At 42.9% G+C, this 26,604-nt stretch overlaps 1 protein-coding gene across 1 annotated transcript in view; it reads left to right on the forward strand.

The window, feature by feature from the left end:
• Positions 1 to 556: 556 nt before the first annotated feature.
• Positions 557 to 26,604, forward strand: part of ZMYM6 (zinc finger MYM-type containing 6) — a 57,501-nt gene continuing 31,453 nt past the window's right edge. Inside the window, exons 1-9 of the mRNA XM_049775533.1 lie at positions 557 to 607; positions 1,454 to 1,538; positions 4,582 to 4,831; positions 10,415 to 10,589; positions 10,692 to 10,883; positions 14,081 to 14,231; positions 21,332 to 21,447; positions 24,824 to 25,084; positions 25,245 to 25,395. Of these exons, the coding sequence (XP_049631490.1) occupies positions 557 to 607; positions 1,454 to 1,538; positions 4,582 to 4,831; positions 10,415 to 10,589; positions 10,692 to 10,883; positions 14,081 to 14,231; positions 21,332 to 21,447; positions 24,824 to 25,084; positions 25,245 to 25,395 (1,432 nt within the window). The remainder of the gene's footprint in view (positions 608 to 1,453; positions 1,539 to 4,581; positions 4,832 to 10,414; positions 10,590 to 10,691; positions 10,884 to 14,080; positions 14,232 to 21,331; positions 21,448 to 24,823; positions 25,085 to 25,244; positions 25,396 to 26,604) is intronic.

Here is a 26,604-nt window from a genome sequence, read left to right on the forward strand (position 1 = left end):
AGCTAGGAGATACTTCAACAGATAGGATGCTTACCTTGCACACACAGAACTTACCTGGGTTTAATTCCCAGATAGTCTACCAAGCCCCACCAGAAATAATTCATAAGTACAGAGCCAGGAGTAACTCCTGCACATCACTTGACATGGTCCCTGAACTAAACAAAACAAAGCAAAAAAGAAATACAACCTTTAAATAGCTGTATATTATTCTCATCAATCTAGAGCATATTTGAAGGACCAGAGTAATAGTACAGCAGGTAGTCTGTTTGTCTTGTACACTGTCTGAGATTGATCCCCAGCAACACATCTGATCCCCGAACACTGTCAGGAATGATAGCTGAGTGCAGATCCAGGTGTAACTTCTGAGCACCGCTGTGGGTGACCCCAGAATAAAATAAAACAAAAACAAGAGTACATTTGAAAAGTACATATATGTATTATAAAAGATTCTCCATGTTTTTATTTTTTTGGGGGGCGCCATATCCAGCAGCACTCAGGAGTTACTTCTGACTCTGCACTTGGAAATCACTCCTGGCAGGCTGGGGGACCATACGGGATGCAGGTCATTGAACTGGATGGAGTTGGTCTCAGGTCAGCCTCGTACAAGGTAAATACTCTGCTTGCTGTGTATTTGTTCTGGCCCCAAGATTCTTCAGTTTTGAAAGATTTTTTTTGTAAAGATGAAATTTAGCCCAATGACTTAGAATATTATTTTGGTTTTTTTTTGGGGGGGGTCACACCCAGCGGTGCTCAGGGGTTAGTCCTGGCTTTGTGCTCAGAAATGGCTTCTGGCAGGCTTGGGGGACCATATGAGATGCTGAGAATCGATCTGGGGTTTGACTGTGGTTGGCCGTGTGCAAGGCAAATGCCCTACCCCTATGCTATCATTCCGGCCACATGACTTAGAATTTTGAAAAGAAAAAAAAATTTTTTTGTTTTGTTTTTAGTCCATACTCTCTAGTGCTCAAGGCTTGTTCCTGGCTTTGCACTCAGGGATTACTCTTAGCAGATTTAGGATTATTTGGGGTAATGGGGATTGAATCTGGGCCAGTCATGTACAAGGTAAACATTCTATATGCTGTACTATTATTATTCTGGCCTCCTAAATTTCTTTTAGTTATACTATTGGTAATATGATTACAATAGTATTAATTAGTGTATAGTATTGTACAACATTTTTGTTGCTTTGTTGTACAATGTTAACAATATACAACTACCACTAAGGGAATGCTTTGTACATTTTGATTTCTAATTTTTTTTTGTTGTTGTTGTTGTAGGGAATTGAATCCAGGGCTTTATCCTTGTGAGGGTTGGTCTCTATTTCTGAGCCACTTCTCCAGCTGTAACTTTTGACTTTGGTATATTAGTATATAGAGAGATGAAAAAATTACACTTGTTCAAATTTCTAGTTTACTTAGCTATACTGTAACTGTTTCTCTCTTTCTCCTTTAAGGCGTGTGGAGATGCCGTAAAGATAGAAACTCAAGAGAGTGAACTGAAAATTACTGCTGTGTTTTCAGCAAGTGACAATCCATTAGGTAAGAAAAAGAACTGTTCAAGTACAATTACTGTTTGTTATGTTTGTGGCTAGTTTTTTTGGCCACACCCGTTTGATGCTCAGGGGTTACTCCTGGCTAAGTGCTCAGAAATTGTCCCTGGCTTGGGGGGACCATATGGGATGCCGGAGGATCGAACCGCAGTCCTTCCTTAGCTAGCACTTGCAAGGAAGACACCTTACCTCTAGCGCCACCTCACCTCTTTTTTTTTTGGATTTTGGGCCACACCCGGTGATGCTCAGGGGTTACTCCTGCTATACACTCAGAAATCGCTTCAGGCTTGAGGGACCATATGGGATGTTGAGGATTGAAACGAGCAGTGATTTCTGAACGTAGAGCCAGGAGTAACCCCTGAGTACTGCTGAGTATGACCCAAAACCCCCCCAAACTTTTTTCATTAATTAAAGAACCATGATTGACAAAGTTATTGGTAATTGAGACTTTTTTCTTCCTTTTGGGGGGAGGGTTGGGCCGCACCTGGTGCTCAGGGGTTACTCCTGGCTTTGCGCTCAGAAATTGCTCCTGGCAGCCAAAGGTCCTACTGCTGTGCTATAGCTTCAGTCCCCCATTTTTTCCTTCTTTAGATAAAGCATGGCTTTTCAAACTGTGAGCAACTTTTCTTGATGAACACTTTATTTAGAATTGTTTTTTAATAGGGTCCTCACCCACTGCTGCTGCTGGGTCCTGTGCAACTCCAGCAATGTTCAGTCTTGTGACATAGTGGTACTGAGGAGTCTACCAGAGCTACATCTAGCAGTGTGCAGGGGGACCATGCAGTATTGGTGATTGAAATGAGTTCAGTCCCCAAAGTATGAACTTTGTACTTTGAATTTTGTTGGCCTGTCCTCTGCCACTTGAACTATCTTCTGGATCCTAATCTGCATTTATAAAGTAAAATTAAATAAGATTAGGGGCCAGAGTGGCCGGTGAGGTGGCGCTAGAGGTAAGGTGTCTGCCTTGCAAGCGCTAGCCAATGAAGGACTGATCCCCTGGCGTCCCATATGGTCCCCCCAAGCCTGGGGGCAATTTCTGAGTGCTTAGCCAGGAGTAACCCCTGAGCATCAAACAGGTGTGGCCCCCAAAAACAAAAAAACAAAAACAAGCAAACAAAAAATGATTAGGGGCCAGAGAGAGAGTACAGCGGAGTTTTCCTTGCAAGCAGCCGACTCAGGACCTAAGGTGGTTGGTTCGAATCTCGGCGTTCAGTATGGTCCCCCATGCCTGCCAGGAGCTATTCCTGAGCAGATAGTCAGGAGTAACCCCTGAGCACCGCCGGGTGTGGCCCCAAAACCAAAAAAAAAAAAAAAAAAAAAAAAAAAAGAAAAAAAATTAAATAAGATTATATCAAACTATGATGCATGTGATGCGAAATTTAATATTTCCTTAAACTATTGTTTCAGTTTAAAATTACGTAAATAGGGTTGTAGTGATAACTGGGTAGGGTGTTTGCCTTTCATGTGGCTGACTGGGATCCCATATCCCCTGAGCCCTCCAGGAGTGATTCCTAGTGCAGAGCCAGAGAGTAACTCCCTGAGTCTCACCAGGTATGGCCAACCCCCCTCCAAATTATGTAGATATATATGTCTATATTAAAAAATATATACACTAGAGCAATAGTACAGCTACAGAATGGATAGATATTTATTTGCCTTGCACACAGATGGCCTGATTTCTATCTCTGTAACCACACCTAGTCCCCTGAGCCCTACCAGAACTGACCCTTGAACGCAGAGCCAGGAATAAGCCATGAGCACTGCTGATTGTAAGCCCCAAAATATGAACATACATATATGTATATATATTTATATATACATACAAATATGTGTCTGTGGCATGGATTCATGGTTAAAAACACTTGAAACTTCTGGAGTACTTATTGCTCTATTTATTTATTATTTGAATTGTGAGCCATATCCAATGGATCAAAGAGTTTATTCTTTTTCTCGCTCTCTTTTGGGAGGCCACACCTGGTGACGCTCAGTGGTTACTCCTGGTTATGCTCTCAGAAATCTCTACTGGCTTGGGGACCATATGGAATGTTGGGGAATGGAACCTTGGTTCATCCTAGCCTAGCGCTGACAATGCAGATGCCTTACTGCTCTGCACCACTGCTCCGGCCCCTTTTTTCTCTCTCTCTTTTTTTTTTTTTGGTTTTTGGGTCACACCCGGCTGTGCTCAGGGGTTACTCCTGGCTCTACGCTCAGAAATGGCTCCTGGCAGTTTTTAAACTTTGTTGATTGGTTTCTGGGCCACATCCAACGGTGCTCAGGTGTTATTCTTGGCTCTGCACTCAGAAATTAACCCTGGCAGTCTGAAGGCCCACATGGGATGCCAGAATCAAACTGGTTCCCTCCTTGGATGGCCACATGCAAGGCAAATCCCTCTGGCCCCCTAAGGGTTTATTCTTTTTTTTTTTTTTTTTTTTGGTTTTTGGGTCACACCCAGCAGTTTCCAGGGGTTACTCCTGCCTCTACGCTCAGAAATTGCTCCTGGCAGGATTGGGGGACCATATGGGATGCCGGGATTCAAACCAACGTCCTTCTGCATGCAAGGCAAATGCCCTACCTCCAGGCTGTCTCTTTGGCCTCATTATTCTTTTTTTTTTTTTTTTTTTTGGTTTTTGGGCCACACCCATTTGACGCACAGGGGTTACTCCTGGCAATGCGCTCAGAAATCGCTTCTGGCTTGGGGGGACCATATGGGACGCCAGGGGATCAAACCACGGTTGCGATCTTTCCTTGGCTAGCGCTTGCAAGGCTCAGGCACCTTACCTCTAACGCCACCTTCCCAGCCCGGCCTTATTATTCTTATCTCTGCACTCAGGAGTTATTCCTGGTGAGCTTGGGGGACCATATGGGGTGCTGGCAATTGAATCTGGGCTGGCCATATGCAAGGCTAATGTTCTACCCATTGTACTCTGGCCTGTATTGCTTCATTTACTTTGAATTTTAAGACTGAGGGGATTGTCTTAGGAAGAGAATGCATATATATTTTTCTATTGATACTATTTTTTTTATATTTATAGCCCAACAGTTGACCCCAGCTGTTCAGTTTCCTGTAGCCTCATCTGCACAAAATATGTTGCTTCCTTCAGTTCCAGCTGTTGCCCGTCAGGCTTTTTGTTCTGGTTGTAAAAAATGTTTTTATGAGGGACAAACTGCATATCGTAAGACAGGATCTACTCAGCTTTTTTGTTCTACACAATGCATCCTGGAATTCTCTTCATCTATCAACCTACCACTTCCTCCCAAGAAAACCTGCACCAACTGCTCGAAGTATAATATTTAATTTATTTTTTACCTTTAATTATTTTCATAGTTTGTATATATAGTGTATATATAGTACGTAGAGTATATACATATAGAATTGGAAGACTGTAGTTTGTATAGTTGAAATGTGCTATTGCTGCTGTAATCTTTTTAGCACTTTTAATTTTTTTTTTTTTTTTTGGTTTTTGGGCCACACCCGGCGATGCTCAGGGGTTATCCTGGCTGTCTGCTCAGAAATAGCTCCTGGCAGGCACGGGGGACCATATGGGACACCGGGATTTGAACCAACCACCTTTGGTCCTGGATTGGCTGCTTGCAAGGCAAACGCCGCTGTGCTATCTCTCCGGGCCCACTTTTAATTATTTTCATAGTTTGTATATATATAGTATAGTTTGTATGGTATATATATATATATATATATATATATATATATATATATACACATATATATATATATACATATAGAATTGAAAGACTGTAGTCTGTATAGTTGAAATATGCTATTGCTACTGTAAACCTTTTAGCACTTTCCTGTGGAATAGCTTTTAGCTAATTAAGAAATTGGAAAAAGTGGGGCCGGAGAGATAGCATGGAGGTAAGGTGTTTGCCTTTCATGCAGAAGGTCATCAGTTCGAATCCCGGTGTCCCATATGGTCCCCCATGCCTGCCAGGAGCAATTTCTGAGCATGGAGCCAGGAGTATCCCCTGAGCACTGCCGGGTGTGACCCAAAAACCACAAAAAAAAAAAAAAAAAAAAAAAAAAAGAAAGAAAAAAAAAAGAAATTGGAAAAAGTATTGCTTAAAGAAGTTTTTGTATCTCTTTTCATTTAAAGTGTACTATGGAAAGAAACCATTTTGGGAAATTGCAGGATTATTCTTATATCCTGCAATTGTAGATAACAATCATCTGAAATTATTTGTTATCTTAAAAGCTATTGCAGTATAGAATAAAATAACATCACTCCTGGAAGAATATATGAAAGTTATTTAATTCTTTAGAGGGTAATTTGGTGACAAATATAATGTGTATATTTAGAAAATAAGCTGTGAGCTTTTGTCAGAGGTCTTTATTGCTTTATTGTAATGTAGATGTAAAAATAGGAACAAACTTAAAATAGAACATAGCAATAGACCTAGAAACATCTCTCGCTACTTTATTAAATTAGAAGAATTTGGCATGTTTACCTTATTTCTGTTATAGGGTAATTTCAGGGCTACAATGTATTATCCATACAGTAGCCACTGCTTTATAGGAAGAAAAAAAGCTTGATTTTATATCATGACTTTATCACCTGTTATATGACCTTAGACTAATAAGACATTTAACTTTTTCTCAGTTTTTTTTTCCTCTGGCAAATTGTATCTTCTTTATTTGGAATTTTATAAGATAGTTTTTGTACATAACCCAATATATAGTATATATTTAATAACTGATACCCTATTGTTAATAAAATTAATATTATTGTGTATTTAACATGATTTAAAAGCCTCTATTGCCCCCATTGTATTCTATAGCAGTTTCTTTTTTTTTGTTTTTTTTTTTTGTTTTTCGGGCCACACCCATTAGATGCTCAGGGGTTACTCCTGGCTACGTGCTCAGAAATTGCCCCTGGCTTGGGGGGACCATATGGGACGCCGGGGGATCGAACCGTGGTCCTTTCCTTGGCTAGCGCTTGCAAGGCAGACACCTTACCTCTAGCGCCACCTCGCCAGCCCCACTATAGCAGTTTCTTCATCTATTTTATGTGTTAGCCTTAGATACTTAATAATAGTTTCTAGGGTCCAGAGAGATAGTACAGTGGGTAGAGCACTTGCTTTCATGTGACTCACCTGTATTCATTCCCGGTACCCAAGATGGTCTGAGCACTTCCAGGAGAGAATCCTGATTCCAGAGCAGGAATAACCCCTGAACATTGCTGAGCTTGGCTAAAAAACAAAGCAACCACAAAAGACAACGAAATATAGTTTCTAATTATAATGGAGGGCTAGATGAGTTGAAGAGATAGTACAGGGATTAAGGTGTTTGCCTTACATGCTGCTGACATCACAGTATTTTCTTTGCCATTACATGGTTTCCCAAGCACCACTAGGGTCATTCATGAACACAGAGCCATGTTCTCAGCATGCCTCTCCTACCTCCACACAGCCTCCTTTTATGTATAGCTTGTTGTAATTTGGATCTCTTGATTCTATTGCCGTTGACTTTGGGTTGAGTATTTAGATCTGATTACTATTTATTTTCACTCAATTATCCTGAGACTGCTTTGCCCCTGGTACCATCCACCTTTTTTTTCTCAGTTTGTTCGAAGACATAGAAATATGATGTAAAGGGCCTGGAGAGATAGCACAGCGGCGTTTGCCTTGCAAGCAGCCAATCCAGGACCAAAGGTGGTTGGTTCGAATCCCGGTGTTCCATATGGTCCCCTGTGCCTGCCAGGAGCTGTTTCTGAGCAGACAGCCAGGAGTAACCCCTGAGCACTGCCGGGTGTGGCCCAAAAACCAAAAAAAAAAAAAAGAAATATGATGTAAAACAAGATGATTCATGTTCTATGATTCTGCTAAAAAACAAAAAACAAAAAATAATACCCAAGACAACAAAAAATAAAAGAAAGTGGAGTGGGTGGGAGCCCCTGTCTAAAAGCTATAAATATAAATTTAAAAGAAAGAAAAAGAAGAAGAAAAGAAGAAAAATATGGGGGGGGGCTGGTGTGGCAATGTTTTTATTTTGTTGTTACTTTTTTTTCTTTTTTTTGCATAGGTACAGTAAGTATTGGGGAAATTAGAAAGGAAATTTCCTTGGCCTAAGAGATACAGAATGTCTCCACCCTTGAAACATAATGTCATGAGACCAACTTCAGGCTCTGGACATGTTCATTGTTGAACCCTAAGGTCTTTCTTTATGGTGCCAGGAAATGTCCTGCTCAGTTATGGTTGTGTCAGTCCTCTGTAATTGGAGATTTTGATTTTTACACAGATCTTAGGATGAAGTCTAGGATAGAGTCTTCCTTCCTTCCTTCCTTCCTTCCTTCCTTCCTTCCTTCCTTCCTTCCTTCCTTCCTTCCTTCCTTCCTTCCTTCCTTCCTTCCTTCCTTCCTTCCTTCCTTCCTTCCTTCCTCCTCCCTCCCTCCCTCCCTCCCTCCCTCCCTCCCTCCCTCCCTCCCTCCCTCCCTTTCTCCTTTTCTCCCTTTGGTTTTTGGGCCACACCTGTGATGCTCAGGGGTTACTCCTGGTTATGTGCTTAGAAATTGCTCCTGGCTTGGGGAACCAAATGGGATGCCAGGGGATCGAACTGCAGTCTGTCCTAGGTCAGCCCTATGCAAGGCAAATGCCCTACCACTGTGCCACCGCTCCGGCCCCTAGTATAGAGTCTTTCGTTAAAGTTCCAGAAGTTCTGCTCAGTCCTGATTGTTGTAGTCAGTCTTCTGTAGTGATCTTGTTTTTTGCACAGATCAAAGGACTGAGTGTCTTCTGATTTTAATTCACCATGAAGTAATTTGGTAGGGCAACCTGCCTGAGATAAAGTCGTTGCTACTTAGAAGTTGTTCTGTTTACAATAAGTCATATGGTTTTTGTTTGTTTGTTTTTTTGGGTCACACCTGGCAACGCTCGGGTCACTCCTGGCTCTGCGCTCAGAAATCACTCCTGGCAGACTGGGGGACCACACAGGATGCCAGGAATCAACAGGGGTTCGTCCAAGGTTGGCCACATGCTAGGCAAACACCCTATTGCTGTACCATGGCTCTGGCCCCAACAGGATGTCGTATGAACCTACTCTGGGCAAGTTGGTACCAGAGCAGTATTGGTGATTCTCCCGGGGGGGGGGGGGGGGCGGGGAGGGAGTTTCCTTCCTGGTTCTGCTGCAGGGAACTGTGCCAGTTCTATGGTTGGAATCTGAGTTCGAGGTTGGAATGGTCGATGTTTGATCACATGAGGTCTAAGTCAAATCCCCAAGACATATATGTTCAAGGTGGAAAGAGCTTCTGTATTATAAAATGTATGGTCTCTTATCCCTAATAAATAAGAACTTGTTTCTTTACATAAGATTTCCCCATTTTAGTGTGCCTATGCAAAAAGGAACGATTCTATATTATATTGTTGGTGCATTTGGGGATAAAAATGGCAGGATATACAATCTCTGTGCTTTGGTTTTGACCTGAGCTTTCTTTTTTGTTTGTTTATTTTGGGCCACACTCAGTGACACTCAGGGGCTACTCCTGGCTATTCATTCGCTCAGAAATCGCTCCTGGGTTGGGGGACCACATGGGATGCCAGGGGATCCATCCTAGGTCAGCCACTTGCAAGGCAAACACACTACCACTGTGCCATTGCTCTGGCCCCTAGACCTGAGCTTTTATCCTACTTTGCTAATTTATTTATTTTCTGTTTGGTTTTTGGGTCACACCCGGCCACGCTCAGGGGTTAGTTACTCCAGGCTCTACACTCAGAAATCGCTCCTGACAGGCTCAGGGGACCATATAGTATGCCAGGATTTGAACCACTGTTCCTTCTGCATGCTAGGCAAATGCCTTACCTCCATGCTATCTCTCTGGCCCTACTTTGCTAATTTTTTAATATTAATCTTCAGCAGTTTATCTTTATCCCAAACAAATGAGCTTGTATTTTAAATTAAAGTGTCTGAAGTGATAATACAGCAGATAGTGCACTTTACTTGCACACAGCTCACAAGGGTTCACTCCTTATCACCTCATATGGTCTCCAAATCTGGCCATGAGTAATCCATGAACACTGGGGCAAGAGTAAACCTTGGCATTTGCCTTGCATGCAGAAGGTTGGTGGTTCGAATCCCAGCATCCCATATGGTCCCCCGAGCCTGCCAGGAGTGATTTCTGAGCATAGAGCCAGGAATAAACCCTGAGCGCGGCTGGGTGTGACCCAAAAGCCAAAAAAATAAACCAAAAAAAAAAAAAAACCTTGGAGTATCAGTGGATGTAAATCCCTGACTCCTCCAAATTCCAAAATAAATAAAAATGAATGTTTCTTGTTTTATTGTTCACTTTTTGAGGAGATTATTCCTGGCTCGGGGACCATATAGGATGCCTGGGATTGAACCCACATTCATCCTGGGTCAGCCCTGTGAAAGGCATATGCCCTATCAGGGTACTATTGCTCCGACCCTTCATTGTTCACTTTCTTGACAGTCACTAGCTACCTTTCGTGGTATGGAGTTGTGGAATGGCTACTTAACTGCATTGGCACCAGTAAATGAAATTTGGCTAGAGTTGGAAGTCTCATTGTTTTTGTGAGAGCATCTGACTAGATATATTGAAATATAATGCTTTCTTAACATATCTATAAATTAGATGTTAGAAACACCATTATGTACACGAGGAAATTGAGACAGTAATTGCCTCATTCATTGTTACTCAACTGATAAGTAACAGCTAATCATCAAACCCAGGTTTTCAGATGCTTCATTTGAGGCCAGTCATTTTCTCCCCCCCCCCCGCCAGTCATTTTCTGCTCCACAATAACTATTCTTAATAAATGTAGTTATTTTAGTTCACAAAATGGGATGAAATTACAGTTAAGAAGAGCATATTTCATTCTGCCTTTGTTATTTATTTTTAGAACCATTTTAAATCCAAAGGATGTGATCACGATTCGATTTGAAAATTCTTCTGCTAGCAAAGATTTCTGTAACCAATCATGCCTTTTTTCTTACGAGTTAAAGAAAAAACCTGTTGTTACCATATATACCAATGACAATTCGACTAAATGCAGTATGTGTCACAAGTATGCTGATGTAAGTTCCATCTTACCTTTATTGGGCTTCTGTTCAAAGATTGGAGCTTTTTTAAATTGGCTCTGCTTATTTCATGTGTGTGTGTGTGTGTTTATTTTCTAGATTCGATTTGAAGTTAAATATCAAAATGTGATACATAGTCTTTGTAGTGATGCTTGTTTTTCAAAATTTCATTCTACCAACAACCTTACCATGAAATGTTGTGAGAACTGTGGAAGCTATTGCTATAGTAGTTATGGTCCTGCCCAGTCACAGAAGGCTTTTAGTTCAACAAGTGTCACAGCACATAAACAGGTATGAAGATTGGTCTGGTGCATGTAGGTAGGGGTATACACTGGGATAAAATGCAAAATGAAAGAATAAGTTCTTCCTAACAGTTAATTCTGTTGTGTGAATTCCCTTTCCAAAAAATAGAGAATATTCTGATACCAGAAGAATTGATGACATAGGTAAACTGCATCTATTTTGTGAGAAGGGTGTATACCCAGCAGTGCTCAAGGCTTACTCCTGGCTTTGTGCTCAGGGATCACTCCTGGCAATCTCGGGGAACCAAATGGGTTACTGAGGATTGAACCCAGGTTGGCTGCATGCAAGGCAAGCACCCTACTTACTGTACCAATGCTCTAGCCCCAACTACATATTTGTTTGATTTTTGGGCCACACTGAGCAGTTCTCAGGGATTATTCCTGACTCTGTGCTCAAAAATTACTCCTGGCAGGCTCGGGGAACCATAAGGGATGTTAGGGATTGAACCCAGGTAGGCTGTGTACAAGGCAAATGCCCTACCGGCTGTGCTATCACTCTGGCCCCCAACTACATAATTTTTAGGGGTTCCTTTGTGGCCAGTAATTCATGACCTGATATCAGCATGACATTTATTGATAATGAAGAAAAACTTCATATTATTAAGACATGACAGAGTTAAGAGTTTTATTTATTTATTTATTTATTTATTTATTTATTTATTTATTTATTTTAGAAGAAAAAAAAATTTTTTTTTTTTTTGGTTTTTGGGCCACACCCAGCGATGCTCAGGGGTTACTCCTGGCTGTCTGCTCAGAAATAGCTCCTGGCAGGCACGGGGGGACCATATGGGACACCGGGATTCGAACCAACCACCTTTGGTCCTGGATCGGCTGCTTGCAAGGCAAACACCACTGTGCTATCTCTCCGGGCCCAAGAGTTTTAAAAAACTGAATTTCTTTTGTTTTGGGGCAGGGGTTACTCCTGACTCTGTGCTCAGAATCGCTCCTGGCTTGGGAAACCATATGAGACACCAGGGATCAAACCCAGATTCGTCCTGGGTCAGCTGTGTATAAGGCAAATGTCCTACCACTGTGCTATCACTCTGGCCCCTTAAAAAACTAAATTTAAAGGAAGCTTTATGAGGATACTTGGGCTAATTATATTTTGTAATGGCAGATTTCCTACTAATATATTATTCAATTTTGTTGCTAAATAATTTGGGGTCTTAATTTTATTTGTTTTATGGGCCACATGGGCGATACTCAGGGGTTACTGTTGACTCTGTACTTAGGAATCACTCACCATATGAAATTGAACCTGGGTTGACAGCGCAAGGCAAATGTCTTACCCACTGTACTGTCTCTTGGCTCCGATTTAGAGTTGTTTTTTTTTTTTTTTTTTTCTTTTGGTTTATTTTGGGTCACACTGGGCTGTGCTCAGGGGTTACTCCTGGTTATCTGCTCAGAAATAGCTCCTGGCAGGCATGGGGACCATATGGGATGCCGGGATTTGAACAAACCACCTTAGGTCCTGGGTCAACTGCTTGCAAGGCAAACGCTGCTGTGCTATCTCTCTGGGTTTTTAAAAGGCCTTTTTTAATCTTATGTTTCAATTTTTTGTTTTGTTTTGTTTTGTTTATGGATTATACCTCTAATTGCTCAGAGATGAGTTCTGGAGAGGTTCAGGGGACCAGATGGCTTTCTGGGTTTGAACCAGGGTCAGCTGTGGGCCAGGCAAGTGCCCTACCTATCTACTGTACTATCTTTCTGGCTCCAATATTCTTTTTTTTTTTTTTTTTTTTGGTTTTTGGTTTTTGGGTCACACCCAGCAGTGCTCAGGGGTTATTCCTGGCTCTATGCTCAGAAATCACTACTGGCAGGCTCGGGGGACCATATGGGATGCCGGGATTCGAACCATCATCCTTCTTCATGCAAGGCAAATGCCTTACCTCCATGCTATCTCTCTGGCCTCATGGCTCCAATATTCTTACTTTTTAAAACTTTAAATTTCTTCATAAAAGTCAGAGAGAGAGAGAGAGAGAGAGAGAGAGAGAGAGAGAGAGAGAAGATAATACAGTAGTGCTAAAGTGCTAAAGTGCTAAAGGTGTTTGTCTCGTAGATAGCTGACCCAGATTCAGTTCCCAGCACTGCATATAGTGCCCTGAGCACTGCCAGCAGTGATATCTGAACAAAGAACCAAGAGTAAGCCCTGGGCACCTCTGTGTGAAGCCCTAAAACTATTTAAAAAGGTGAAATAAAAGGTAAATTTTCTCATAGATTAATGTTTGAGTCTATACTAAAGATGGTCCTTTGGACTTCTTTGGTCATTTATGAGAAAAATATGAATTCCTAATTTATTTTAATATTTTATTATTGCTAATATATCTGAATGTTTACTAATTTTCCATTTAAATTTTGCTGTATGAAAGAATTTTTCTCACATGTCAGCTTTATAAAAAGCTTGTACTTTATGTATGTGCTTCATTGTCATGCTCAAATATTTCAATCAAAGGTAGAAACAGGTAGCTTTTCTTCTTTTGTTTTTTGTTTTTGGGCCACACCCAGTGATGCTCAGTGGTTACTCCTGGCTATGCTCTCAGAGATTACTCTTGCTTGGGGGACCATATGGGATGCCGGGGATTGAACCCAGGTCCGTCCTGGGTCAGCCGAGTGCAAGACAAATGCCCTACCACTGCACTAGTGCTCAAGCCCCTTTCCTTTTTTTTTTTTTTTTAATAAAGCTTTGTTTATTTGCTTGCTTTCTTTTTTTTGTTTTGTTTTGTTTTGTTTTTTTGGTCACACCCAGCAGCGCTCAGGGGTTACTCCTAACTCTACGCTCAGAAATTGTTCCTGGCAGGCTTGGGGACCATATGGAATGCTGGGATTTGAACCATCGACCTTCTGCATGCAAGGCAAACACCTTACCTCCATGCCATCTCTCTGGCCCCCTTGCTTCATTTCTTTTCTTTTCTTTTTTTTTTTTTTTTGGTTTTTGGGTCACACCTGGCAATGCTCAGGGGTTACTCCTGGCTCTATGCTCGGAAATCGCTCTTGGTTGGCTCGGGCTCGGGGACCATATAGGATGCTGGAATTCGAACCATCGTCCTTCTGCTTGCAAGGCAAATGCTTTACCTCCATGCTATCTCTCCAGCCCCTTCATTTCTTAATTAATATGTTGGTTGTATGTATGTATGCATATATGTTTGTGATAGCTATTTAAATTTTATTTTTAAATTTTATTAACAGAATTCAACCCAAACTCTTCCATATGTCTTGGGGAAATCATTGAGGCCCTCAGCTGAAATGATTGAGACTACAGATGACTCAGGAAAAACAGAACTTTTCTGCTCTGTCAATTGCTTATCTACTTATAGAGTCAAGGCAGTTATTTCTTCAGGTAATGTTTAATTTAGAAAGATTAACAGTGGAAGAAGAATATAACTGCTTTTCTTTTAACTTTACTCCAGACTAATATTTCTCTATGCTCAAAGTCCCAAAATATATTTCATTTTAAAGAAGTTTTTTTTTAATTTTATTTGTTTATTGTGACTGAAGTTCATTACACAGAATTTATGATGCATAGTGACAATGAATGAAGGGCATTCCCACCACCAATGTTGTCCTCCCTCCATTCCTGTTCCCAGCATGTCTCTCACATCTCCCTCCTTTAACCCCCCCCCCCCCCCCCCAGAATCCTAGTGCAGCTGGTCTCCACCTTACAGCTTGTTATAGGTTGGGTATCTATTCTGTTTGGTGTTCCAGTCTGGTTATTTTTTATTTACACTACATGTTCATATGACTGGTCCTGGTATCATTCTTTTTTTTTTTTGTTTTTGTTTTTGTTTTTGTTTTTGGGTCACACCCGGCAGTGCTCAGGGGTTACTCCTGGCTCCACGCTCAGAAGTCGCTCCTGGCAGGCTCGGGAGACCATATGGGACGCCGGGATTCGAACCGATGACCTTCTGCATGAGAGGCAAATGCCTTACCTCCATGCTATCTCTCCGGCCCCTGGTATCATTTTTTTCCCCCTCAATTTATGAGGCTGAATGATTCAAGTTATGCTATTCTGTTGGAGATAAAAAAAGGTTAAGGAAAAGAGGAGAAAAAATTTGTTATCAACTACTAAAAAGAAAAAAAAAATCACCGAATAATATTCACAAAAGTGGAAAAGAAAGAAAAAAGTGGAAGAAAAAAGAGAAGGAAAATAATATCAAAAAACAAACAAAAAATAAAACAAAACCAGAAAAAGTGCTGCAGTGGCAGGGTTTGGTGTTACTCCACCTTTTTTTTTTTTTTTTGTATAGGCACAGTAAGTATTGGGGAAGGAAGAAAATTTTCGTGGCCTAAGAGATTCAGGGTTTCGGGCCGGGCGGTGGCGCTAAAGGTAAGGTGCCTGCCTTGCCTGCGCTAGCCTTGGACGGACCGCGGTTCGATCCCCTGGTGTCCCATATGGTCCCCCAAGCCAGGAGCAACTTCTGAGCACATAGCCAGGAGTAACTCCTGAGCATTACCGGGTGTGGCCCCCCCCAAAAAAAAAAAAAAAAAAAAAAGAGATTCAGGGTTTCTCCACTCTTGAAGCATATTGTCATGGGAACAACCACTGGCTCCATCCCTTCTCATTGCCATATCCCAGGTTTTTTTTTTTTTTTTTTTTTTTTTTTTTTTGTGATGTCAGGAACCTTTCCTCTCTGTTGTGGATGAGAAAATAAGGCCACTGTAGCAAGCAATCTTGGTATTTGTGCGCAGGTCCTAAGACAAGGCCTAGGATAGAGTCTTTAAGGTTCTAGAGGTACTATTCCACCATTGTTGGTGTGTTCAGTTTTCTGTATCATGTGCTCCATGTTTTTGATCGTTCCCTAAGCTGAAGTCTAGGAAATTATGCTTTCCAATGGTTATGCTCAGTCTCTGTTGTCAGAATTGGGCCTCTGTACTAAGAAATCTTGTTTTTTTGTTTTTGTTTTTGTTTTTGGGTCACACCCGGCAGTGCTCAGAGGTTATTCCTGGCTGTCTGCTCAGAAATAGTTCCTGGCAGGCACGGGGGACCATATGGGACACCGGGATTCCAACCAACCACCTTTGGTCCTGGATCAGCTGCTTGCAAGGCAAATGCCGCTGTTCTATCTCTTCGGGCCCTGTACTAAGAAATCTTGATTTTTGTAAGAGACCTGGGCTATAGCCTAGGGTAGGGTTTTCCTTAATGGTCTCAAGGTACGTTCTGCCCGGTCACTGTAGTCAAAGTCAGTTTTCTGTACTTAGTGCTCTTATTTTTCATAGTTCAAAGGATGATACATCTTCTGATTTCCACTTAGTATTAGGTGATGTGATAGGGCATCCTGGTCTTAGGTCAAGTTGTTATTTCCTCGCTGTTCTGGTTGTCATATTAACACTGGCACAAGTATATCTCCCAACGCAGCTTAGTTCCTGGTGTTCTTGCAGGAAGTTGTTTCAGTTCTACATCTGGGATCTGGGATTTGAGAATGAACTAACACTGTCCAATCTCGTGGAGACTGAGTTGTATCCACATGACATATATAAAGGATGGGAGGCACCCTTGTATAAAAAGTGTGAGTTCGGGCCGGGCGGTGGCGCTAGAGGTAAGGTGCCTGCCTTGCCTGCGCTAGCCTTGGATGGACCGCAGTTCGATCCCCCGGTGTCCCATATGGTCCCCCCAAGCCAGGAGCGACTTCTGAGCGCATAGCCAGGAGTAACCCCGGAGCGTCACCGGGTGTGGCCCAAAAACAAAAACAAAAAAAAACAAAAACAAAAAAGTGTGAGTTCTTATCCTTAGAAGATAAGATCTTGTGTCTGAGTCCATGATTTCCCCTTATTTACTGTGCCTATACAAAAACGTATAGTGTCCTTTTGTATTGCTGGTGCTATTCCAGGTATGACAAGCTACACGTACAGTATCTGTAGTGTGGTCTGAGCTTTATCCCAGGCAAGATGTTTTCTTAGTTTTTGACCAAGCAGCACCAAAACTGGTGAGGGTAGAGAAAATATGTATATATAAAAAATAGAATATATAGAGAAAATTGAGATAAAAAAATAAAAATTAAAAATTAAAAAAAGAAAGGAAATTGAGAAAAAAAGGTATTTGAAAAAAGAAAGTGATGGGGGAGGCTATCTGTATGTTTAGGAATACATATCTTAGGTATTAAGCTTACGTAGGCAATATAGGCCTCCCAATTAGGTCTTCTGAGATATTCTTGCGGGGAGTGAAAACCAAGGTACTTTTTCGTATAATAGACTTTGGTCGAGAGTTTAAGATATGATTTGCAGCATTTCAGAGTCCTGTAGTGTCCTTGAGCTGGGGGTTTTGCTGCAGCTGAATCCAGTATCATGCAACCATCCATGATTTGATGGGGGTGAGAGGGGTCACAAGCTTGAGTCAGGAGGCTTATTAGTTGGGTTTCTTGCTGAGACAAAAGATGAGGGATCTAGACGGTGTCTTTCATTGAGGAGCTGGATGGTGGTCTGTTGGGAAGGAAGTCGGTCTTGGTGCCTAACAAGTTAAAAGCTGAGGGTAAAGAGGGTTAAATAAGGGGGAAATAACATATCCGGGTTGGGATATGGGGGGAGTAGAAAGGTCTCTGGGTCTGGAAAGACAATATAGAAGAGGGGCTATATACATTGTATAGATGAAATGTTTAAGGCTAAGGCTCGGTAGTCAGAGAGGACAACTGTATAGAAAGTAATGTTCACTTAGACACTGACTTCAGAGATCTATTTGAGTGCTATACTCCATATATAGGATATTCCATTCCTTTCCTGTAAGTAGTCAAGAATTAGAATATTTTTGGATGATATAAAAAAGGGTATATGTTGTGCAGGCACGAATGTGCCCGTGTGCTTTTGAAAATGGTTGAAATAAATCTGCTTTGGCTAGCTGTCCAGGTATGTGGGGTCTCCAGGCCCTGCTCTCCCCTCTGCAGCTTGTGAGTGAATGGACAGGGGCGGAGTTTTCCTCCACCCCATTCCATTCCCCAAGGCCCAGGTTACCAGATCTGGCCATGAAGACCATTCTGGCGTGGAAGAATCTGGCCCCCCGGACTGAATGGCAGTCCGGGGGTCCTTTGGCTAGCTGTCCAGCCCAGTGCCCACCACATACCAGTGGAAGGGACCAACTTCTGGCATGTGGGGTAAAGAACTGATTTTTTTTTTTGGTTTTTGGGCCACACCCGGTGGTGCTCAGGGGTTACTCCTGGCTGTCTGCTCAGAAATAGCTCCTGGCAGGCACGGGGGACCATATGGGACACCGGGATTCAAACCAACCACCTTTGGTCCTGGATGGGCTGCTTGCAAGGCAAACGCCGCTGTGCTATCTCTCCAGGCCCCCAAGAACTGATTTTTAAGTGACTGACTAATTTTCTATGTGAAGTACTTTTTTTTTTTTTTGGGCCACACCTGGCAATGCTCAGGGGTTACTCCTGGCTGTCTGCTCAGAAATAGCTCCTGGCAGGCATGGGGGACCAGATGGGACACCGGGATTCCAACCAACCACCTTTGGTCCTGGATCAGCTGCTTGCAAGGCAAACGCCGCTGGGCTATCTCTCCGGGCCCAGTGAAGTACTTTTTTTTTTTTTTTGGAATGGAGTCCACAATTCTCAAGGCTTACTCCTTTCTGTGCCCTCAGAGGTCATTCCTGGTGGTGTTCAGGGGACCATATGGGATGCTGGGAATCAAACCCAACTTGACTGTGTACTGGCCCTGAGGTGAAGTACTTAAAAAAAAATTTTTTTGTGAGTTTTTTTTTTTTTGTGGGGGGGTCACACCCAGCAGTGCTCAGGGGTTACTCCTGGCTCCATGCTCAGAAATTGCTCCTGGCAGGCACGGGGACCATGTGGGACGCCGGGATTCGAACCACTGACCTACATGCAAGGCAAGTGCCCTACCTCCATGCTATTTTTCTGGGCCCTTATTTATTTATTGTTATATATTTGTTTTTTTGGGTCACACCTAGCAGTACTCAGTTGTTACTTCTGGCTTTATGCACAGGAATTATTCCTTGCATGATTGGGGGACCATAATGGATGCCAGAGATAAAAAATATTGGCCATATACAAGCAAATGCCCTGCCCTACCTACTGTACACTGGCTCTGGCCCCATCCCTGAAGTATTTATTTTGTAGTAGTTTCTTGTTTTTGTTTGTTTCTTTTTGTTTTTGTTACATCTAGCAATATTTAGGACTGACTCTTGGCTCTGCTCAGGGATCACTCCTGATGGGGTTTGGGGGTTAATATGGAATGCCAGGGATCAAACCTGTTTCAGCCACATGCAAGGCAAGTGGCCTAAAGATTATACTATCTTTGCAGACCCTAGACCAGCGGTCTCAAACTGGGTCTCAAACTCAATTTACCTGGGGGCTGCAGGAGGCAAAGTTGGGGTGATCCTTGAGTGCAAAGTCAGTAGTAAGCCTTGAACATTGGGGGTGTGACCCAAACAACTAAAACAAAACAAAACAAAAAAAGATTCCTGGGGCCGGGCGGTGGCGCTGGAGGTAAGGTGCCTGCCTTGCCTGCGCTAGCCTAGGATGGACCGCGGTTCGATCCCCCGGCGTCCCATATGGTCCCCCAAGAAGCCAGGAGCAACTTCTGAGCGCATAGCCAGGAGTAACCCCTGAGTGTCACAGGGTGTGGCCCAAAAACCAAAAAAAAAAAAAAAAAAAAGATTCCTCTAGGACAGGGCCACAAAATGTTGTACGAGGGCCACAAACGGCCCTCGGGCCTCGAGTTTGAGATCCCTGCCCTAGATCTTTTTTGGATTTTCTTTTTTTTTTTTTTTTTTTTTTTTTTTGGTTTTTGGGCCACACCCGGTGACGCTCAGGGGTTACTCCTGGCTATGCGCTCAGAAGTCGCTCCTGGCTTGGGGGACCATATGGGACGCCGGGGGGATCGAACCGTGGTCCGTCCTAGGGTAGCGCAGGTAAGGCAGGCACCTTACTTTTAGCGCCACCGCCCGGCCTCGGATTTTCTTTTTTGATAGTGCTGGAGATAAATCCAGGGCTCCACTCAACAGGGCAAGCATTATACTAGTGACTATTTATTTATTTATTTATTTATTTATTTATTTATTTATTTATTTATTTTTTGTTTTTTGGGTCACACCCAGCAGTGCTCAGGGGTTACTCCTGGCTCTATGCTCAGAAATCACCCCTGGCAGGCACAGGGGACCATATGGGATGCCGGAATTCGAACCATCGTCCTTCTGCATGAAAGGCAAATGTCCTACCTCCATGCTATCTCTCTGGCCCCATACCACTGATTCTTTTGTAGTTTTATATGTGAAAGGGAAGAAATTATATTAGTTCCAAGTGATTTTTTTTTTTTTTTTTTTTTTTTGTGGTTTTTGGGTCACACCCGGCAGTGCTCAGGGGTTATTCCTGGCTCCAGGCTCAGAAATTGCTCCTGGCAGGCACGGGGGACCATATGGGGCGCCGGGATTCGAACAGATGACCTCCTGCATGAAAGGCAAATGCTTTACCCCCATGCTATCTCTCCGGCCCCCAAGTGATTTTTTTTTTTGTTTGTGTGTTTTTGGTTCACACCTGGCAGCGCTCAGAGGTCACTCCTAGCACGAATCATATGGGATGCCAGCATTCGAACCACCGTTTTCTGCATGCAAGGCAAATGCCCTACCTTCATGATATCTCTACACCTCCAAGTGAATTTTTAATTTTAACTCCCAAACAGTTCTCAGGAGATCCAGAGATCACTTGCAGCAAATTTTAGCCAACTGTGTAATATGATTGAATGATAAGGACTACTAGGGCCACCTTACAGTGACAGGGAGCCTCCTGGGTCATAATACCACACCTGAAAATGCTTGGGTACCATGTATGTCAAGCATTGACTGGAGTTGGGTACATAAAATTAAAAACAAACAAACAAAGAAACTTGGGCTGGAACAGTAGTTCAGTGGGTAGGGAACTTGCCTTGCATACAAACCAACTTGGCTTCAGTTCTTGGTACCACATACAGTTCTGCAAGCCCAACCACAAACGATCCCTGAGTAGATCCTGGAGGAAGCCCTGCGCACTGCTTGGTGTGGCCCAAGAAACCTCCTCCACCCCCTAACTTTTGCATTAATAACCCTTGTGCTGTTTCCCTAGCTCCCCAAATTCCTCAAGGACATTTTTGTGTTGAGTGGGATTTAATTGAGGTTAGTTATAGGGAGCTTTACAGATTATGGTAAAATTTCTTTAAAAAAATAAAGGCAAAAAATAGGGTTGAGGGGCATAAAGAGTTTTGAGTTAAACCTGGCAGTACACAGGGATCAATTGATGCTGCTTGGGGGACCAACTTAGTGGTAGAGATCAAACTAGGGTTGACCACATGCAAGGCAGATGTCTTAACCCTATACTGTCTCCAGTCTCAAGTTACTTTATTTTTGTTATATATATTATTAGGCATTTATTTTTCATTCTCCTAATGCATTTTTGGGTTGAGTATTTATATGGATATTTTACTCTTTCTTTTTCTTTTTCTTTTTTAACAAAGGTGTCCAAGTTTCATGTCATAGTTGTAAAAACTCTACAGTTCCTCAGTATCACCTCGCCATGTCCAATGGAACAGTGCACAGCTTCTGCAGCTCCCGATGTGTAGTGGCTTTCCAGGTATGACCTCAGGTAGCTTGGGATTTTGTTGTTGCAACTGTTTTTCCTTTTGTTTATCACTCCTGATGAGGCACAGAGGACCATATTTGATGCTGGGATCTAATGTGAGTCTGCCACATACAAGGCAAGTACCTTTCCTGCTATATATTCTCTGGCCATTAAGTAGTTTTTGTTGTTGTTTTTGGGTCACACTTTACAGTGCTCAGGGATTACTCCTGGCTCTGCGCTCAGAAATTGCTCCTGGCAGGCATGGGGGACCATATGGGATGCCGGGATTTGAACCACTGTCCATCCTGGTTTGTTGCATGCAAGGCAAATGCCCTACCGCTGTGTTATCTCTCTGGCACCAAGAATTTTTTTTTAAATCCTTATAATTCTCTTAGACATTGATCTGTGGCAAAATGTTAACTGTTGGGCCCGGAGAGATAGCACAGTGTCGTTTGCCTTGCAAGCAGCCGATCCAGGACCAAAGGTGGTTGGTTCGAATCCCGGTGTCCCATATGGTCCCCCGTGCCTGCCAGGAGCTATTTCTGAGCAGACAGCCAGGAGTAACCCCTGAGCACCGCCGGGTGTGGCCCAAAAGCCAAAAAAAAAAAAAAAAAAAAGTTAACTGTTAAAGGTTCATGGCTATACAAATTAAAGTTAAAAGAAAAAAAATCTATTATGCTTAATTTCCTTACAGATCATTCCTGTAATGTGTTAGAGCCTCAGAGATTTCTATATTTTTTATCCCCTTAGAAACCAGTGTTTCTCAGTCTTTTTCCTATTCTGGTCCCCCCTCTGACTTTCTATCCTGTGGCCCCTCTCTCCTACCAATTGACCCGTAGTCTTGTGCCATGATTCCCCATTTATATGTGGTCTCCTTGGAAAAGCCTAAAGAGCCCACAGGGAGCCATAGGGCTCCTGATTGAGAAATGCTGATCTAAATGTCCCTTTATCCCCACTTTCTTTATTGCTTTCTTCTTTTCAAAAGGGTAGGTGCTAGAATAGGGTCTGGGTAAGTAGTTCTGGTATCTTCCTCTCATCCTTATTCAGATACACAATAACACCTGGTATGAAATTGTAAGCCTCCACTTACTGTCCTATTTTCTCCTATTCATGATTTTATACAGAGGAATAGAGTTCAGTGATCCACCAGGATGGGAGGGTCCTTGATTATTTGCTTAGTTTCTTTCTAGTTGCCAGGAAGAAAGAGGTGACTATTGTGCATCTATTAGACTGATTGGTGATGGAAGTGCATTAGGTGAGATCTTTTAGAGAAAGAATAAGCCAGCTCTGACTTATTAAAGACATAAACTATAGGTCTTTATCTGGAAAACCTAAATTCTACTCCTCAACCTTTTTTTTTTTCCTTTATGAGCCACACCTGGTGGTGCTCATGGTTACTTCTTAAGAAGCCTGAGCACTACCACTCAGGAATTACTCTTGGTGGTGCTGGGGTACCATATGGGTTGATGGGGATTGACTCTGGGTTGGTATACATAAAGCTAGAGCCCTACCCACTGTCCTATTGCTCCGATCTCCTTACTCTTCAAACTACTACACAGTTGATTGGGGTTCAAGCCTGGCCTCCTCTCTGGTCCCCTAAACACAGCCAGGAGTAATTCCTGAGTGGAAAGCCTGAGTAAGCATTGAGCATAACCAGGTGTGCCCCCCACAAATAAACACTCTTCTTGGGGCTGGACCAAGAAGCGGGTAAAACATTTGCCTAGCATGCAGCCAGCTTGGTTTGATCCCAGCACCCTTAAGACCCTGCCAGGAATGATTCCTGAGCACAAAGCCAGGAGTCAGCCTGAGCACTACCACTCAGGAATTACTCCTGGTGGTGCTGGGGTACCATATGGGATGCTGGGGATTGACTCTGGGTTGGTATACACAAAGCTAGAGCCCTACCCACTGTCCTATTGCTCTGACCTCCTTACTCCTCAAACTTTTGTTTTTTTGCTTTTTGGGCCACACCTGGTGACACTCAGGAGTTACTTCTGGCTATGCCTCAGAAATTGCTCCTGACTTGGGGGACCATATGGGACACCAAGGGATCGAACCGTGGTCTGTCTTAGGTTGGCACATGCAAGGAAAATGCCCTACCAAACCAACCACCTTTGGTCCTGGATCAGCTGCTTGCAAGGCAAACACCGCTGCGCTATCTCTCCGGGCTCCATAATGTTGCCTTTTTCTTTTTCTTTTCTTTTTTTTTTTTTTTTTGTGTTTTTTTTTGGGTCACACCCGGCAGTGCTCAGGGGTTATTCCTGGCTCCAGGCTCAGAAATTGCTCCTGGCAGGCACGGGGGACCATATGGGGCGCCGGGATTCGAACCGATGACCTCCTGCATGAAAGGCAAACGCCTTACCTCCATGCTATCTCTCCGGCCCCAATGTTGCCTTTTTCATGCCTTCTCTTGGATTATTCTAGTTCTTGTGTTGTGGTAGTGTGCCCTTAAATCCTTTCTTTTCTCCTTCCTTCCTTCCCTCCCTCCTTCCTTCCCTCCCTCCTTCCTTCCCTCCCTCCTTCCTTCCCTCCCTCCTTCCTTCCCTCCCTCCTTCCTTCCCTCCCTCCCTCCCTCCCTTCCTTCCTTCCTTCCTTCCTTCCTTCCTTCCTTCCTTCCTTCCTTCCTTCCTTCCTTCCTTCCTTCCTTTCTTCCTTCCTTCCTTCCTTCCTTCCTTCCTTCCTTCTCTTTCTTTTCTTTCTCACCCTTTCTTTTGTCACACCCTGCAGCGCTCAGGGGTTACTCCTGGCTCTATGCTCAGAAATCACTCCTGGCAGGTTCAGGGGACCATATGGAACGCTGGGATTCGAACCACTGACCTGCATGTGAGGCAAATGCCTTATCTCCATGCTATCTCTCCGGCCCCATGCTCTTAAATTCTTTATGTGAAATTTTTTTCTTGGTCGCACCTGGTGGCGCTTAGGGGTTTACTCCTGGCTCTGTGCTCAGAAAAGGCTCGGGAGACCATATGGGATGCCAGGATTCAAACCACCTGGATCGGCTGCATGCAAGGCAAACACCCTACTGCTGTGCTATTTCTCTGGCCCCTCTTTATGTGAATTTATTTATTTATTTATTTATTTATTTATTTATTTATTTAGCTTTTTGCTCTTTGGGCCACAATTGGTGGTAATCAAGGGTTACTCTAGACACTGAACTCAGGAATCACTTCTAGTGGTGCTCAGGGAACCATATAGGATGCTGGGGATCAAACTTGAGTTGGCTGCATGCAAGGCAAGTGCTCTATCCATTGTACTAGTGCTCCGGCCCCATCAACTTTTTTTTTTCAAAAGTGGGAAATAAGAAAAGTGAAATTAATATATATTAAATGAAAAAATTAGCAAATTTTTCTCAATTGATAATAACTTTGTTTTATTTGTGTTTGTTCAGAATGTATTTAGCAAGCCTAAAGGAAATTCTTTAGGGGTGCCCCAGACTTACAACGAAGTTGTTTTAAATCCACCCTCTGGACCAGCAGTATCAGCAGCAGGAGAAGATACTGCTTGTGCTGCTCTCCCAAGCTCAGCCAGTTTCCAGCCTCCTACTGGCCAGACCCAACAGGCTGCTTTAACTAAGAGAGCTCTTATTAAACTCAAGTGTCAACACTGTAATGATCTGTTTGCCACAAAACCAGAACTTCTTTTCTACAAGGTAAAGAGAGGTCATAAAAGTTATTGAATCTAAGTGTTGCCAGTAGGGCCACTTTTGTCTTTTCATCTTTAACCATCATTGTCTTAAAATTAGAAGGGCAAGGGTATCTTAGAGATAAAGCAATGGATTAATTAGTTCTTGATGACTTTTTTCTTTGCAGAATAAAATGTTTATCTTTTGTAGCAAGACTTGTTCTGATGACTACAAAAAGAAAAATAAAATTTCGGCAATGTGTGACTACTGTAAACTGCAGAAAGTTATAAAGGAAACAGTACAGTTCTTAGGGGTTGATAAGCCATTCTGTAGTGAAGGTAAAGAAAATCGTTCACCTTTACCCATAAAGGACATGGTTGTTATAAAGTAACTTGAGGAATTTGACTATTAATTAACATTTTAGCTTTTTTTGTGTGTTTGTTTTGGGCCACACCTGGTGATGCTCAGGGGTTACTTCTGGCTATGTGCTCAGAAATCGCTCCTGGCTTGGGAGAACATATGGAACGCGGGGGATCGAACTGAGATTTGTCGAACTGGATTAGCTGCTTGCATGGCAAACGCTCTACCGCTGCTCTATTGCTCTGGCCCCTAATATTTTAGTTTTTATTTTTTTATTTTATTTATTTATTTGGTTTTTTGGGCCACATCCATTTGATGCTCAGGGGTTACTCCTGGCTAAGCACTCAGAAATTCCCCCTGGCTTGGGGGGACCATATGGGACGCCGGGGGATCGAACCACGGTCCTTCCTTGGCTAGCGCTTACAAGGCAGAGACCTTACCTCTAGCGCCACCTTGCCGGCCCCATATTTTAGCTTTTAAATGAAAAAAATTTTTGAGGAATAATGTGATGTCTCCCCTTCCCCATTACCTTCATTATTGTAGTTGTAATCACTGGGTTCTCTCACGTGCCTGCCTTTGGTGCTTGCAGTTTTTTTTTTTGTGTGGTGCCTAGTAGGTGCTCACACATTAGGTTGTGGGACTTGTACGATTGGCTACAGTGCTTACTAAGGGTCAAGCTCCTTTAGTTGTCTTCATGAACATTCCAGTTGTAGTACTTGTCCCAGGTTATTGTGGTGTACACACAGGTGGTCAGTAGGGCTTGCACTTCTGTCTGTTCGCACAACTTTTAGTTGTGTGGCTTACTCCCATCTTGTGTTGGGCAGCACAGCTGGAAATTGCCTGTGGTGTTGAGAGTCACAGATGACCAACCTGCCAGCATCACATAGTGCATATGACTCCACCAGAGATTGAATGAGACTTGCCATTTAAAAGGCAAACAGCGGGTAGGGCATTTGCCTTGCATGCAGCCAATCCAGGTTCTATCTGAGCACCTCATATGGTCCCCAAGAGAGAAAAAGACTATAGTAAAGAGACAAGATAGAACTTTACTTATGAGTGTTTGATTTAGTTCCCACCAAATTCATGCACACACCTTCTTGAGCACGAACCTCAAGAATTTCCTCTGTGTCTGGACCAAATGGTTTGTGACAATCTCCCAAGCCTGTCAGGAGTAATTCCTAAGTGTA

Source organism: Suncus etruscus, chromosome 6 (assembly GCF_024139225.1).
Source record: "Suncus etruscus isolate mSunEtr1 chromosome 6, mSunEtr1.pri.cur, whole genome shotgun sequence".
Classification (NCBI taxonomy): Eukaryota; Metazoa; Chordata; class Mammalia; order Eulipotyphla; family Soricidae; genus Suncus; species Suncus etruscus.